The 16,991-nt window shown below is 39.9% G+C and overlaps 1 protein-coding gene across 1 annotated transcript in view; it reads right to left on the bottom strand.

The window, feature by feature from the left end:
* Positions 1-222: 222 nt before the first annotated feature.
* GAD2 (glutamate decarboxylase 2) overlaps positions 223-16,991 on the bottom strand; it is a 60,908-nt gene continuing 44,139 nt past the window's right edge. Inside the window, exons 14-17 of the mRNA XM_084879477.1 lie at positions 13,288-13,395; positions 12,794-12,883; positions 3,002-3,209; positions 223-742 (exon numbers count right to left, since the gene is read on the bottom strand). Of these exons, the coding sequence (XP_084735603.1) occupies positions 3,036-3,209; positions 12,794-12,883; positions 13,288-13,395 (372 nt within the window). The 3' untranslated portion in view covers positions 223-742; positions 3,002-3,035. The remainder of the gene's footprint in view (positions 743-3,001; positions 3,210-12,793; positions 12,884-13,287; positions 13,396-16,991) is intronic.

Below are 16,991 nucleotides of genomic sequence, written 5' to 3'. Positions count from 1 at the left end.
ATTTACAAAGGTTGGATCCTAGGAAAGAGAAACCAGAGTGGTAAGCAATGTGCTTCGGACGCTACAGTGGGAGCAACTGCAGAGGTGAGAGTTCTTTTTCCCAACCAAGACCCAGAGACAGGCTGAGCACCCTGACAGGTGAAGAGCCTTTTATTCAGGCAACTCACTAAAGCTGAGCTCCCCAGTGTGGCAAAGTCAGAAATAACGATACAAAGCCGGAGCTGTGTCCACATTCACACATTTATTTGGGTTTAGAGAGACGACACAGATAAAATACTTAGATCATACACAAGTTTACATTTGGTAAGAACAGGTTACCACATGTTTACATTTTGTCTTTTTTTTTTTTTTCTTTTAGTAACAGAATAATGCCGGAGAGATGGCAACATCTTGCAGAAACACCACTTGGGAACACTATTTGGCACACGTAGCTAATAAATACACAGTGTTTGCACTTAGCATTTGAAAACAGGACGGCACATGCAAGGTGATCTCTACTTTTAGGGTCCTGCACTCCCTGTCCTGCCTTATATTTACACCTGACACCTGTGCTTTCTTTGTCCTTATTCTAAGGAGTAGGACCTACTCCAAACCCCAGGAGGGATGGCAGCATGTGATATTCTATATTGGCTTCTTCTGTTCTCAGAGATAAAGTAGCACTCACCTTGCTTTCTGTGAAATCACAATTGTCAAAGGAGGTTCTCAGTGGGGTGCTTAGCTGAGGGCATGTTCTGTATTAGAGCTGATGTGGAGGGCGTACAGTTCAGCAGAGAGGGGAAGAGAGAGAGATTACCGGAACAGTGCAAATGCAGTTCTCAGAATATCGATACAACTAGCACACAGAAAAAAAGACATATCAATAATATATTGTACAAGCTTTTACAGCAACACATGTTGGTTTGCAGCACTGTAAAGTTCATATCTAAAGCACACAACCACGATCTGAGGTGACAAGACAGTACTATCAATACAATAAAGACAACACAGATACATACACAACTGATTCCTTTTCTTCCCTCACAGCCTTGTGATAATACATGGATTCAATCCACTTCATATGTCTCAGATTAAGACAATACCACACTTGTTTCAAGTATTTAAAAATAATAAACACAATATTGCTGTATAAATGAAAATGGTCATGTTCATTCTGATCAAGGCTATAACCAAACTTTTCTAAAATTTGTAAAGAATGGTTCCGCCTAAGCCTTTGGCACTGGGAATTTTGGCTAATGTTCAAAACAACCTCCCTCCTTCCCTCACTCCCACCTGAGTGGGTGACAGACCTATTTTAAAGAATATTTATTAAACTGCCGGGACCTATTAGTTTTCTATTTACCTCCTTCCCTGGGCTATGGCCGGTAGGGGTTTCACTTCCCCAGCAAACTTGGAGAAGGACCTAGAAGGAGCAAGGGGTGGGGAAAGCCGCCTGTTGGTAAAAGTGGTTTCTGGTCCATAGAGAAAGGAGAAATGTTTCTAAATTTGTGTCTGCAGCCTCACATATGAGTCCACAGTCCCCTCTGCCAGCACTCAGCATCTGAGAATCAGCAGGCTCAGAACTTTCTGTGGGACCTCTTGTTTGCTCATGTCTCTCCATCACATTTGCAGGGGCAGAGGATGCTTTCAAATATTGTTTTGATTTCTAAGGACCTTAATCTTTGCATAATCTGGGCACTTTGGGTCTTGATGGGAGATAGAGAAAAGAAGTTCTTAAGGTGCTGTCTCAAAATCTCAGATGAGGAGCTATTTTCACAAGGACAAAAAATAACTACCCATGGAGATGAAATTAATTATTTGGGATCCCAATGATGGGGCACGTAAGCAGGGGAGACTTTCGTGGGTAGAGATGGTTGGAAATGAAACTAAGCAATTACTCGGGTGGTAAAGGACTCTGGACAGTAGACTAACACCATCTTTCTCAAGCAGACATCCCTTTGCCCATTGTTGGCTTTTATTTCCTGGGCTCACCACATTCTGGAGTGTGCTTTGTTCTTCTTCACCCAGGCTGATTAGACTTTATTTTTCTCGAATCCAAATGACCTAATAAAATATTATGATTTGGAAAGATGCCATGAGAACTAGCATCAACCTTCTGTTTAAAATAGGATGAACTGGAAAGTAGAATAGAGACCATTACCCTAATTTAGTCTAAGATGAAGCTTGGCTTGTTATGATCACTGAGCAGATCTGCAAAAAAGTCAACTGGGTGGAAAACATTTTTAAATGGGAAGGGAATCTTATTGTTTATCTGATTAATTATAGTAAGGGACTTGCAGTATTATTTTGTATTTGTTTTATAATACTGACTTTAAAGATGTGATAAGCCATAACATGAATACAAAGAAGGCCATCATACCTTTCTTAAGAATTTTGTGGGCCTATGTTTCAAAATAACTGCTAAGTGTTTTATTGTCCCTCCATGAAAAGAAAAAAAAAAAATCTGGCTTAGTTTTTATATCTGCCCCCTGCATATAACCCATATAAAATAAAAATCTATATGTTACAAAATAGGATTTCTTTTTAATATATATATTTTACTTTTGTAAAATTATATGTATTTAAATACATTTGAAATGTGGCTATAGGTAAATTAGAATTTTTTCCTAATACTATGAAAAAGGCAAGAGTTTTTATTGTCAACATACATTTTATATTTACTTTATCCTTTTTACTGCACCCCAAAGAACCTTTTATGATTCAGGGGCAATTTGGCACTATTCAATCCTACTACTGTTAAGTGAAAATAACATTTGTTTTGCATACTCTATTAAAAGTAAGGGAAGTACTTATAAGAATTTTAAGCTTTTCTTTAATGATTAGAACACAGCCTTTGACGCTAATTATTAGAGAGGTATTCTAACTTAAGAAAGGTTTTTTAAAAGAGCGATGTTGTTGTTGTTTTTCACTGTACTTCTACTTTGACACCACAATATAGAAATAGATTTACTTTGGAACAGACTACAAATACATTCACACAAGTTGTGATAACTTAGTTGTCTACCTAGAGAATTGAAACAACTTAGTGAGTTAGTTTATTATAAATCTTGTCCGAGGCGTTCTATTTCTTCAATCAGGAAATCGATGTCTTGGTGAGTGGCTGCAGGATTTGAAATGACCATTCGGAAGAAATTGACCTTGTCTCCCAAGGGCTGGTAGCTGACCATTGTAGTCCCGTACTCCATCATTCTGGCTTTAATCACCGGAGCCACCTGTGTGAGAGACCGGACCAACATGGTGACTGTTTCTCCTGGGGGCTCTCCCCTGGGTCAAATAATCTGCTATTAGGTAGCATTTTCAGCTTTTAACTAAACAATTAGAACTATATTTGTTTTTCCTGGAAGGAATTGCCTCCAAGCTTCCTTGGGATTGGAGGCCTGGAGCACCTGTATATTTAGATCTTAAAGGTGATCAGAGGAATAATAAATGGTAGTGAAAGGATTTTAGAGATAGGAGAGGTGGGTTTTAGGGAAGTTGTGTCCATGGGAGAGGAATGCATATGTGACAGGCAGAGACAGCTTTAAGCTGCCAGATTACTTATAAGAATGTAACAAGATAATGGGAAGAAGAAGGGGTGGGGGGCACCAGGTGAGCTTTGAAATGATGAAACTGATAACATGCAGGAATAAGGGGCAGGGTAGCGGGGTGGCCAATTGGGAAAACATGGGGGACATAAAATAAGGAAGTGTCCAATTAAGTGACAGGAAGAGACAAAGAACATTCCAGCATTTATAAACATATAAACAAAGAGACTCATAGGACTAGGTTTTTCCCATTTTAGAGAGAGCAAGGCTTTCCCATTTTGGGGATCCCTTCCCTTTAAAGTTCCCCTTTGGTGGCCCCGCCCCAGGGGGAGCCTATATATGTTTAAAATAAACTTCCAGAACCAAGATGGTGGCATAGGTAAAAGCCTGTACCCACTGCCTTCCACAACCACATCAAAATTACAACTAAAACACAGAACAACTATCATCCAGAACTGTGGAAAAGCTAGCTGGGTTGAAGTACTACAATAGAGAGGTAAAGAAGAAAGCACACTGAGACTGGTAGGAAGTGTGGAGGCACGGAACAGGCTGGTCTGGCACCCAGGTGTGCTGCTTTTTTAATCAGGAGGGAGATTGCCTCTGCAGAGGCCACCTGAGGAGCAAGGGGCCCACGCCCCACACCAGATCCCCAGCCCAGAGATCCAGGCCTGGGGAAAGAAGTCCCTATGGGCTGTAAGAACTACGGACTGTAAAAACTTGTGCGGATTGGGGATGAGCGACACACAGGCTGCTGGATACCCAGCTGCTCCTCTTAAAAGGCTAGCACCATGAACTGAATTTACAAGCTCACACTTCCTCTGAGCTCCAGTGCTGGGAGAGGCTCTGGGGGATCCAGACACAAATGGGGAGAAACTGGATTGTCTGGCACTGGGGCAGTAACTCAGAGTTGGCTTTCTTCCAGATAGAGGTGCTCATAGTGGTCATTGTTCCTGTGCTGGCACCTCCCCAGGACAAAGCTGACTGGCAGCCATTTCTGTTTGCTTCACCCTGGTGATTCTGTGAAACCCCACCCTATTCAATTTACAACCTCACCCAAGCTGTGGGCTTTTGCATATGAAGCTGTGGCTGGGTCAGAGAGCCCCAAACCTATCAATAAAAGGTCCAAAAACCAGTACCAGCACCTGTCTGCCTTGGTTTACAGCTGGGTCTCATCTGGGCACTTCCAAACCCAATACAAAGTGGAGGAATCTGCATATCTCTCTGTAGCTCCAGCTGGATGGCCCCAGGAAGTGGCTGACTTTGCACCTCCCTGGAGACCCAAGAGCCAGTGTACCAGTGGTCAGTGTGAGACCATACCAGATTACAACTCTTCACATCCATAAGTGACACACTCAAGGGGCAGACTCAGTGAGCACTAAAGCCCCATTGAAGCAAGACCTGCTCCATAAGGGTGTCTCTTGCACAGCATCTCTCCCATTGTAGTTGCAGCTGGTCCCCACAGCCAACTGGCCTGGAGATCAATTCCTCCCAGTGACACCAAAAGCAATCAAGGCTCAACTACAAAAAACTAAGCACTCAGCCCACAAAGGGGTGCACCGAGTGTCTACCTCAGGTGATTGGGGAAGCTGAGCTACTGTGCCCTATAGGACATCTACTACACAAAGCCACTCTGTCAACTCAAGGAGACTTAGCAGCTACCCAATACATAGAAACAAACACAGGAAAGCAGCCAAGAAATGTGTCACAAATGAAAGAAATGGAAGAAAGTAAAATGCTGGATGTAGAGTTCAAACCACAGTTATAAGGTTACTCAAGAATTGTCTAGAAACCACCGAGGAACTTAGTGATACTTTCAAGAATCTTAGTGCAAATGCAAAAAAAAAAAAAAAAAAAAAAAAGGAAAAGGACCAATCAGAAATTAAGCATACATTGACTGAAATAAAGAATAATATACAGGTATTTACCAATAGATTAGAGGATCCCAAGAATCAAATCAATGATTTGAAATATGAGAAAGTATAAAACATCCAACCACGTATCAGTAGGCTATTAAGTAATTGCTACCTTTTTCTTGACTTTCTAGTCAGTATTTTGGGAGAATGAGAAGAATCTGGTGTTGGTCCAAGGCTAAATAGTTTAGCAGTACAACATTTGAGAGAGGGTATCCCTCCCCCTCAATAAATGTAGAAATACTGGAAATAAGACATTGTTCAGAGAATGTTTTCCAAGAGGTAAGCCTCACTATCAAGTGATGTATGAAAATCAGAAGACTTTTGAGACTCAACAGCAATTTTTTTTTATTGAGACCCTAAAGCTTCCTAGTTCATTTTCACTCACCTTTTGCATTTCCTTAATTTATAAGATATTTTGAAATATGTTCCTTAATAATGATGAAGAATCTGCTGAGGCAAAAGGCTGAACCCATAAGGACTTAACATAGAAGTCACCCACAGCTGAGGTTTTTCCACATGTATACCAGTCTTATGACTACAGTGCCAGCTGTCCTCTATTGTGTATGAAATTAAAGTCAAACTCTTCACTCAGTATAAAGGCCTGTCATCCAGTTCTGAGGACTTATCTTTTAGTGCTCACCAAAATAAACCTTCAACTCTGACACGAGCTATCTATGTAATACCCTTGGAGTGTACTATACATATTTTTATTCCTTCATACTTGTTCTGTCACACTTGATCTCTTTGCTTAAAATCTCTTTTTGTCTTATAGTTCACATTGAACACACAATCCAAGGCAACACCACAGTTCTACAACTGCTATGAACACCTTCCTGGTTTCTCTAGTCCACTAACATCTCTCTCTTTTAATTCATCACTATATGATCCTTACCTATAGGTTATGACTATATTCTAATTTCCATTTGTCCTCTTATGAGAAAATACATTTTATCTCTCTACTTCACTGGCAAGCACAGTGCCTTCCACTTCTTTTGTTTACCGTGATACTGGGTGCCTATTGAGGAGTCCCTTATTGACTATGAAGGCATACATTTAAATTATGTCTAACTGTATTTATGGTCTGCCCAACGATATGTTATCACCAGAGCCTATAAATATAACATCTGATCTTTTAAATGTATTGCTGAAACATGTAACCAGGAATAGTAGGTGATAGAAACACTGTAGACTCATTCAGATATACATAGACAACAACTCAGTTAAAAAATGGGGATCATTTATATGAAATGAAGGATAGTTAGATTCCAATTGAATACTGCTAGGAACATAATCACTTTTCAAAGCCAACACATAAATAATCATTGGTTTACAATGAGATTTTCATCTTCAAAGTACTCAATGCACAAAATCAACATAGTTCCCATCAGACAAGTGAATTTTTAGAAACTGGAGATATAAAAAAATTTTTCCTCCCACCTTCTAAATTCATCTAGATGATTAATAATCAAATTTGATATACACAGTTTTCTGGAGAAAATCTCCAAACATTATTTTACAGGTGCCATAAGCATGAGAACCATGGACAAATTGGACAGTTAAGGGCTTTTATGCCATCTTGAGCTAAGGAAAAGAGGAGGTGAGTTGTGATTTGGGACAGGAAGGAAATTTTCATGGAGATGAAAAAGCAAAAGTTTGGTAAATAAATGTTTTCTGCGCCATATTTAACAATAAGATACAGAGAAGACTTTGATCAAAGGGACCATGCTAGGTTCTTTCCTGTCGATTGCACTTAGTTTATATTAAACTATAGTTATCTGTGATAATATTTCCCTTCCTGAAGCATGTTCTCTATCTAAATTCCTTTAGGCAGGTAAAGGGGGATGGTCAAAGGTTATTTCTGAATTGTTTGTTTCTTAGTAACCAGCTTAAAATAATTAATATCTCAAAAGACATATGTTGGGATGGCAAACACTGCTATTCTTCATTACTAAAGACAAACTGCACCTTCACCTTCATTTTACCTTCACTTCCTAAACCTAATTTCCTCATCTAAAAATGTGGAGGATGGTTCCAGCACTGAGTTTTTTGATTCAATATAACAAATTCTTAAGTCCCTTTCTTATTCTAGGGGGAGGAAATATAAAGAGGGATATTTCTGTTGGGTTGATCCTTCTTTCAACTCAAAGGATTAAAACTATCCAGAGCATTGGCCTCATCCAAGGGAATCCTATATAATAAAAGACTAGGTGGCATCACACTCTCTCGCCATTCTCTTGCCTGATGTCATCACAAGATGGCCGCCACAAGATGGCCAGTAGGGGAGGGCAGTAGGGCCAGTAGGGGAGGGCAGTTGGGGTTGATAGGCCTACAGGAGAGGGAAGTTGGGGCACTCAGGTTGGCAGGGGAGCAGGTAAGGGTCGATTAGGCTGTCAGGCAGAAGCAGGGAAAATCAGGCAGGCAGACAAGCAGGCAGGTGAGCGGTTAGGAGCCAGCAGTCCCAGATTGTGAGAGGGATGTACCCGAGGGGTCCAAGATTGGAGAGGGTTCAGGCCGGGCTAAGGGACACCCTCTGCCCTGTGCACAAATTTCATGCACTGGACCTCTAGTAAATATAAATAATAATTTAATATTTCAAGTCTGGGATTAAGTTCTGAAAATGGATTGCCTAGAATATTCTAGCCTAAGGACATGAAATTTACCACTTTGTTCTAGGAGGCAGAGCAAGTCAATGTGCTCCTGGGAAGAGAATGAGCAGGGGTGGGTGGGGGCCAATGGGGAGATAAGGACACATATGTAATACCTTAATCAATAAATAAAATAAAATAAAATAACACTACTAAATATATATGTAAAATATAAAATAAAATGTGCATTATCATTTTAACTAATTTCAAAATTTCTTGTCTATACAAAGAATTGAATGATTGTTTACGTATTTTGCTTAAATATTTTTAAATCTAAAAACGAAAGGGTTCTATTTTGCATGTTGGGACTTCTATAAAAGAAAAGAGCAAGATCCCATAAAAGCATAATGTCATGGGAATGAAAAAGAAAAAAAAAATTATGATTGAAAAAAAAAAGGAATTCCAAATCCATGTATCTGCAGGAACTTAAAAAAAAATCACATAAGTGTTCCTTAGTTTTACCTGTGCAACAATTACGTTTGCTCTTTAGAACTGATAAAACAATAACCATATTTAGTGAATTAAACCCTGATTTAGTTTGCACAGGAAAAACATATAGGAATGAAACTAATTATTAAGAACCACCACCTCTAACTTTTCAGATAAATGCAAATCAAAAGCTAAAAGATTAATGGTAACAGCCATCCTCCCAGATTTTGGCATTAAGTAAGATTGAGTCCAGTTCCTGAAGCTAGCTGGGATGGCAGAAATCACAGCTGTTTAAATACATGTGACTTTTAGTTGTTTCCAGAAAATGCTGATGAACTAAAATTAGCAGAAACATGGAACATCTATTTCATTACATAATCACTAATTTGCAAGTTAAGAAGGAAAATAAAATCCTGATTATTCTGATGACTATATAGAGCTTTCACTTATCTCTCGGATGTGTGTGTAACATTTTTGGGTTTGCTGAATTAAGGAAGTCAGTTAAAAAATAGAGGACTGCATGTTGAAGAATTCACTAAGGGCCTAATCAGCAAGAGTTCTTTGGAGCCACCTTAAAAGTTTTAGGGTATTATTTTCTCCATTGTGCCATTAGGTTTTCCAACCCTTTAGAAAACAATAACCAGAGGACTCTTTCATAATTTGAATACACATTTTTCTTACCTCCTAAAAGAGCTCAGATTAAAGCATCACAAAATGTATGTTTTCACTGCGTATTACAAAACCTTTTTGTTTTTAAATCTTAGAAGTGTGAGTGAAAATTTTGAAAAATGAAATAGCAGAATAATGATAAATAAGACATTCTATAATGCTTAAGTCTCCCCATTACATTTAATATCAGAAGAGTCACAACAAATATAAGGTCAAATACTTCTTTACAAATTTACTCTTAATTCTATAGTTGACCTTTTGAAAATATGCTAATCAGTATCTATACTAATAAAAGCCCTCACGTGATCACAAGATGGCTGCCCCATTTCCTCACAAGATGGCCTTCACAAGATGGCCACCACAAAATGGCTGGCAGGGGAGGGTAGTTGGGAGACCAGTTCTGTAGGGAAGAGCAGTTGGGTACTATCAGGTCTGTAGGGGAGGGCAGTTGGGAGTGATCGGTCCACCAGGGGAGGACAGTTGGGGGCAATGAGGCTGGTAGGGGAGCAGTTAGGGGCAATCAGGCTGGCAGGCAGAAGTGGTTAGGGGCAATCAGGCAGGCAGGCAGGTGAATAGTTAAGAGTCAGCAGTCTCGGATTGTGAGAGGAATGTCCTAGGGGTCCCAGATTGGAGAGGGTGCAGGTTCAGCTGAGGGCCATCCCCTACACATGAATAATAAGCACTAGCCACAAATTGAGCACCTGATATGTGGCTAGTAAAATTCTGGTTAAAATTATTTTTAATTGATTTCAATTTGAAAAGCCACATATGGCTATTACTACTACATTGGACTGTGCAGATGATTTACTCTGCCTCAGCTCTTTTCTTTCTAGGATCATGTGTGTGTAACAATTTTACTGGACCCTAAACATTATAGGTTAAGTGCTTTGTACTTAGTGAAAAACTTTTCTAAAATTCTGAAAAAATTATTGACATAAAAGAAATTTAACCTTGATATTTGTGGTTCTATTTTGATTTCCAATTCTGAATTGCTGAATTCTCTCTATTAGAGTTAGGAAAATGGAGTCAAAGGTTAGGGGAAAATTAGGAGAATTCATTTTGCTATACCAGGAGACTTTCAAATTTAATTTATCTACAGCATAAAAGTAACTTATTAATATTCTAATGGCTGTTCTCAAGAAATAATTTCCTTTCCATTATAGTTCATGTGATGTGCTAAATCTAAGAGGTATTTGAAGAAAGTTGTATTTAACTGGGGAACTCAGAGTTGACTTATGCTCAGAAAATGATGAAAAATTCTTTTTGTTTTGTATTCCCAGCTTGATCCATCCTTCAGCCCAGCAATAATTGGTCAGTTTAACAAATGGAATCAGCCAAACTACTCTATGTATTTTCTGCCTGGTCACAGAATTAAAGGAGCGAAAGCCAATGAAAATGGAAATATCTAATTTCTAACTAACTTATCAAATGAAATTAGTTATTGTTAAGATAATATATACCATGGATAAGCCACCATAGAAGTTCCAGAAAAAAAAATGAATTCTTTCTTCTCAAACAGTAGCAGATCATTTTTTATTTTTTTCAAGAACCTATAATTTTCTCCAATATAACCATCCTTACTCCATTATGCCCTTGGCTTAATTTCCTGCAATGAACCAACTTCTCTAAACTTGCAAACATAGCTACCATCCCTTCCACCCCAGACACACATACACACCCATGCTCTAGAAGCTTTTTTCATTCTTCCTCTAAGTCAGTGGTCAGTGGTCGGCTCTTTGGCCCCTTGAGTGTGGCTCTTCCACAAAACACCACATGCAGGCATGCACATACAGTGCGATTGAAACTTCATGGTCCATGCACAGAAGTTGGCTTTCGGCTCTCAAAAGAAATTTCAATTGTTGTACTCTTGATATTTGGCTCTGTTGATTAATGAGTTTGCTGACCACTGCTCTAAGTCACTGCCTCTTCAGCCTGGGTTTTACATTGAAATCACCTGGAGAACTTTTAGAACTATCCCCAAGCCCATTCAAAACAAATTGGATGAAAATCTTGGGGTAAGAGTTGGTCACCAGTATTTTATAAAGCTTGGGAACAAACACTAATGTGTAGCCAGGGATGTGAACCAAAGGTCTAACTGGAAGTTGTGATTTAAGAACCTCAACTATGTGTAAGTTGTCTTCTGTCTGGGTCTCTAAGGGGAGGTATTAACATTTATAAGCTTTTCTGGAGGTTTTAAATGCCACATAAAACCCTGTTCTTTATTTACTCAGAAGAAAATAAGGTGTTCCCCACATGACCTCACTCATTGGTGGATGATAAAGATCATTATAAACTGATGAACCAAGAGACAGATATAGAGAAAGTAAAACAACAGGCAGACTGTCAAATTACAGTGAGGAGGGGAGGAAGATCTGGGGGAGATAATAGATCAACCGAAGGACTTGTATACATGCATATAAGTACAACCAATGGACATAAAACTCTGGGGAGGGAGGGGATGTGTGGGAAGAAGGGAGGGGGGCAAAAAAAAAATCAATAAAATATGTAAAAATAAATAAATAAATAAATAAATAAATAAGAAAGTCAACTGTAAATGAAAAATAAATAAATAAATAAAAGCCCATTTAATCTAAAAATAAATAAATAAATAAATAAATAAATAAATAAAATGCATCACATTTTTTGAAGATCAAAAAAAAAAAAAAGAAAAAAAAGAAAATAAGGTGTTCCAGAAGGTCATTGAGGCAGCCCAGCCGCCTTAGTGGGGATGGGTGAGAGGGGGGTGCCTCCTCTGTTCTGGACAGTGACTGGAGGACGTCTCTCCTTTGTGGACAATAGAAAACTAACCAACTAATCAACCACGCAAACAGCCAGCCAACCAGCCAACCCATCCACCTTAAAGATCCAAATATACAGGCTCATCCCTAGTTTCCCATTTCTCCAACACTTTGGGAGATGGATCCCTGCATTTATCCCCCCCGCAAGGCTCTCTTTGGTAGGCATAATAACCCATATTTCACTTGTGTGAAGTGATGGGAGCAGAACATGATAAGAGAAAATGGGTTTACTGGCCACAGTATAGTTTATAGCATGCTCTGAGGTCAGACTTGGGTGTGATTTTGAAAAAGTGACTTTTTCTCCCTGTGTTTCAGGTTCCCCATCAATGGAGCAGAGAGACAACAAAGCTTCCCAAAGTGGCTATGAGAGAGACATGATGTCATGCTAGATCAAGTTGAGCTTGGGACACACCACACACTACCTAGTGGTCCTTATTACTGCTCCATGCTCTGTTACCTTCTGGGAGTCACCACAGCTCCAACGGCCCCACAGGGCAGCCTTGACCTTGACAGCTCAGGAGGATCAGCAGCCACTTTATTTCCCAATTATTTCTGGTGCCCGAAGTCTCTTCTGTGCTTGTAACTGAGCACCTATTTCACTTGGCACGTCAGTCAATGCCAGTAAGTACAATTGTAAAAGTCTGGATATACCAGCATTGCATGCCTTGGCTCCACAGGAGCCCACAGAGGGGTGAGGGTCCATGCACCAAGTTAAGGATGGATTTCTCCTACAGACCTATGAATATCTCATGAAAGTATACATGGAAAAGCCCTAATGTATCACCAACGGCTGTATCAGAGAAGCTTGTATCACTTACTTTTGAAAGACGGCTCATTCTCTCTTCATTGTCTTCCAGGACACGCAAACTTGGAGGAACATACCAGAAGCAGACATTTGTATGCTGAGGCTACATAGAGGAAAATAAGATTCACACTCAGCACAAACTGGCAATTTTGAAAATCCCAAGGACGTTTCTAACCTACTTATTCTGCAGCTTCTAAATACAATTTCTACTTTTAAATCCGTAATCACCTTTGAAGTGCCTGACGTTCACAACATTATTCAGTTACTTTTAATTTTTTTATTAATATCTTTTTATTGTTGATAGTGTTAAAGATATCTCCCATTGCCATTATTTTGGGGGGAGTATGATTTTTACTCCAACTTAGAAGAGCTACACCCTCATCCCTGCTTCTCCTTTGTAATGATCCACTTACCTGGATAGTACATTATTGACATTAAAAAAATATATCAAGCACAAGAATGGCAATTAACTAAACATTTTGATATTATAAAAATCAGAAGACATACCTTTCCATCAAACACCATTTCATATCCTTCTCGGTTTTTTATGATATTGTATAAATACTCTGCCAGCTCCAAGCACTTGTCAATATGTGCTTCAAACCCAGCAGTTCCCTGAGTGAGAGAAGAAGAGACTTAGGGAGGCCGAGAAAAGTGGTGAACACCCAGACTGAGCACCCAGGCTGAGCTATGGGACAAGTGATCCCTGGAGACAGATGGTCTTCCTGCCACCTCTGTTTCTTCCCTAACAGAAGAGAGTGTTTCAGGAAGCTTTTCTGGCAATTCTTTCTCCTTTACTGTTCTCCCCCTCAGGTGTTTTTGTTCCCTTTCCTTCTGGCATTACTGTTCTCCATGGAGACTCCTTTTCTTCTCATGACCTCCATTCCCCAGGCAATTATTTTGATTACTCAAGGGGAAAATTTGTGTCTGCATTCATAGGGGTAATTATGGAAGTCATTAATGACAGGAGGGCTGGGCTCTTCGCTTCCAGTGGATAAGAAGCATCATTAGAGACCACCCCCACCCTCACACCAGAGGCTGCTTAGGCCCTGCCCATCATGTAAATTTGTCATTTCCAGACCCCGCTTTTGTTTACCAAATGTACCCCATCATAGAACAAACAGGAACAGTCTCAGTGAATATTTGAATAAATGAATCTTTAGGGGTATGCAGATAGATGCTTTGCTAGCCTGTCAGGCTGCAAAGCTTATTCGATTTCTCCTCTGGGGATCAATGGCTGATGTGTGTGTGATGGGCCAATGAGGTCACAGAAGCCTTCCAGCTTTCAGCTCCGGAGCCCAGGGTCTGGACTTAGGAAAAACAGCCCAGCTGCCTCGGACCAGGACTGTTTAACTGAAGTCAGCCCACATTGTTTTTTTAAAATGGCTTGCCTTCGATGCTTGTGGCGTGCTGATGGAAAGCTTAGAAAAGCAGCTCATGCTCATTCCAGGAGCTCTTAGAACTGGCCCACCAATGACTAATCCAATATGGAAACTAGAGTGAGCAATTGTAATGGAGACAAGATGAGCCCACTTTCCTGTTTACACACAATCCTGTCATTCTAGCCAAAAGAGGGACCCAGCACATGCAGTGACATTTAGTGTATGACACATATTTAAGAATAAGCTGCAGTTAAAAAATCTTATAGGTTTAGCAATCTATTTCCCTGGAGATTGCTGCCCGAGCTGATGGATTTAAGGAAGCTGAGTGGTTCCTGATGAGCCCAAGGAAGGACTGGGCTGACATTTGCATGCTCACACTAACACCCACACCGTCTGCTCCATGAGTCGGTGGGTGTCAAAGAAATTAGGAGTGGTCTAAACTGACCTAGAAGTTTGGGTCCACTTGGTATGGACCCTAGGTAGGAGGAGGAGGGGTTAGTTGTTCTTTAAATGAGATTCTTTGGACCAGGCTAGAGCTGAATTTAAATTTGCACACACCTGATCCAGGATATGGCAGGACCAGCATGACTCTGATCCTGTCCAGTGTATGACCTTGGCTAATCTCTCTGGTCATGTGGGAATAGCGGTGCCTGTGTGATTTCCCACACAGAGCATAACAAGAAACACGCATGCTCTGAAAGTGAGTTTGATTGTGTTGCAAAGGGAATGGAAGTCCTCAGCCATTTGCCAATCTACTTGTTATCCACATTGAAATTAAGGAGGCCAATCACAGAAAACTCAGTGATTGAGTATCAACCTATGAACTGGTTTGACTCCTGGTCAGGGGACAGGCCAGGGCTGCAGGCTTGATCCACAGTGTGGGGCGAGCAGGAGGCAGCCAATCAATGATTCTCTCTCATCATTGATGTTTCTTTTTCTTTTTTAAAAAAACATATTTTATTTATTTTTTATAGAGAGGAAGGGGGAAGGACAGAGAGCCAGAAACATCGATGAGAGAGAAACATTGACCAGCTGCCTCCTGCACACCCTGACCAATGTACATGCCCTTGACCAGAATCAAACCCGGGACCTTTTAGTCCACAGACCAATGCTCTATCCTCTGAGCCAAACCGGTTTTGGCTCATTATTGATGTTTCTATCTCTCATTCCCTCTCCCTTCCTCTCTGAAATCAATAAAAATATATTTATATAAAAAAATGAAACCTGCCAATTGGCATAAATATACAGACACAGAGATTTACTATGAAGACTCATTAGTTACATATTAAACCATCCCTGCAGGTCAAAAAAGGGGGACAAATTTTAAACACTTTTTCTATCACCAAGTTTTCATCACTTGAAGAAATCTGTCAAGAAGGAAAATAATCATCAGACAAAATGAAAGTTCTACTCAATTATAATAAAGTTGAGGGCAGGCACAGTGTCCTTGTTAAACACAGGTACCATGAAGCAGTCTAGAGCACCTCCCAGCATCCTACATCAGGAGGCTTTTTAAAAAATAAATTTGGTCTAATCAAGTAATCTTGGACCTAATGTGATGGCTGTCATCAGTGCACTTCGTACCATTAGTCATTAAGAGATTAAGGAATAGTAATTTATACATAGGATGCTATCTTTCAAGTAGTTTATCTTGGGAGAAAATGTGGATTCACTTGAAACATTGCATTCTTCAGGCGTTTCAAATAACAGAGGGTTTAATGATTATTGATTTTTCCGATTGTATCCTCATTCCTCAGAGCAAGAGGGCATGTCAGAGAGAAGATCTTGGCTCACTCTTTCCTGAATTTTCTCCGGAGAAATGACCTCCCCTTTCCTGGCTGGCATTACTAGATGTTTATGATGTTTGAAGGCAATTATCCTCACTTGTGATCCAGAGTGTAGGACTACACTTTTTATTTTAATAATTATTATCAATTCGCTTTGCAAAAAATGCAGCTTTTTTTTTTCTTCTGGAAGCCAGATTTCTATTTAGATGTCTAGATGCTTAGGGTCTTACACAAGGAATTAAGAGACCATGTGTTCATAAGTTATGTGGCTGCTGGGATTGTTCTTTTTCCTCTTTTCCCTCCCCCTCTCCTGGTGCCTTCATTTCAGCACTTTAGAAACTGGATCCTTTGCCTTCATTTCAGGCTTCATTTATTCCTGCTGTTTAATTCACACCTGATGTCCTCCGAGTTATTTCTCTAAGCACCAAGCGGCTGCACCATGCTGGTGAGGAAGCTTCAGATGGGAGAGGAGCAGCAGGAACTGATGAAGCATGAGAGAAATATTTTTGTATAAACGTGGCTGATGATCATCATCTTAATAAAAATGCCACAGAAAAGGAGACCAAAAGGATGGTACTGAACAATATTTAGAGATCAAGCTTACCTCAACTTAACTGGCTGATATTTTGTAATTCCCACCAACTGATGAAATGAAAATCCCATTCCTTTTGAAAGCTTGAGAATACACCAATAATTCATATTCTTTATTTATTTGTTTTTCTCAAAGGAAAGTGTCATTGCCAACTGAATGTGTCCTTGTCAGCTTTCACCTTTCAAAAGAGGAAAAGGTTCCCTGCCCACCTCACCCATCACACTACCTTAATGGGATAAAAACTAACCTGGGGCCTCATTCTAGGCAGCTACTTAATACTTAGCAACTCACAGAGAACATTCAGCTGGGGTGAACAGTATAATGGAGGTTTGCCTGCAGAGCAAGCTATCCAGCCATCCCAGGAGATCACCTGAGTGTTATTTCTGCATGAAGCTTCTTTCTATTTCACCTGCCTTTTTTCCCCAGGATGAATTTAAAGAAGAGCCTATA

Source organism: Pipistrellus hanaki, assembly GCF_964339955.1.
Source record: "Pipistrellus hanaki genome assembly, chromosome: 1".
NCBI lineage: Eukaryota > Metazoa > Chordata > Mammalia > Chiroptera > Vespertilionidae > Pipistrellus > Pipistrellus hanaki.
This window is presented reverse-complemented; position numbering and strand designations above follow the sequence as displayed.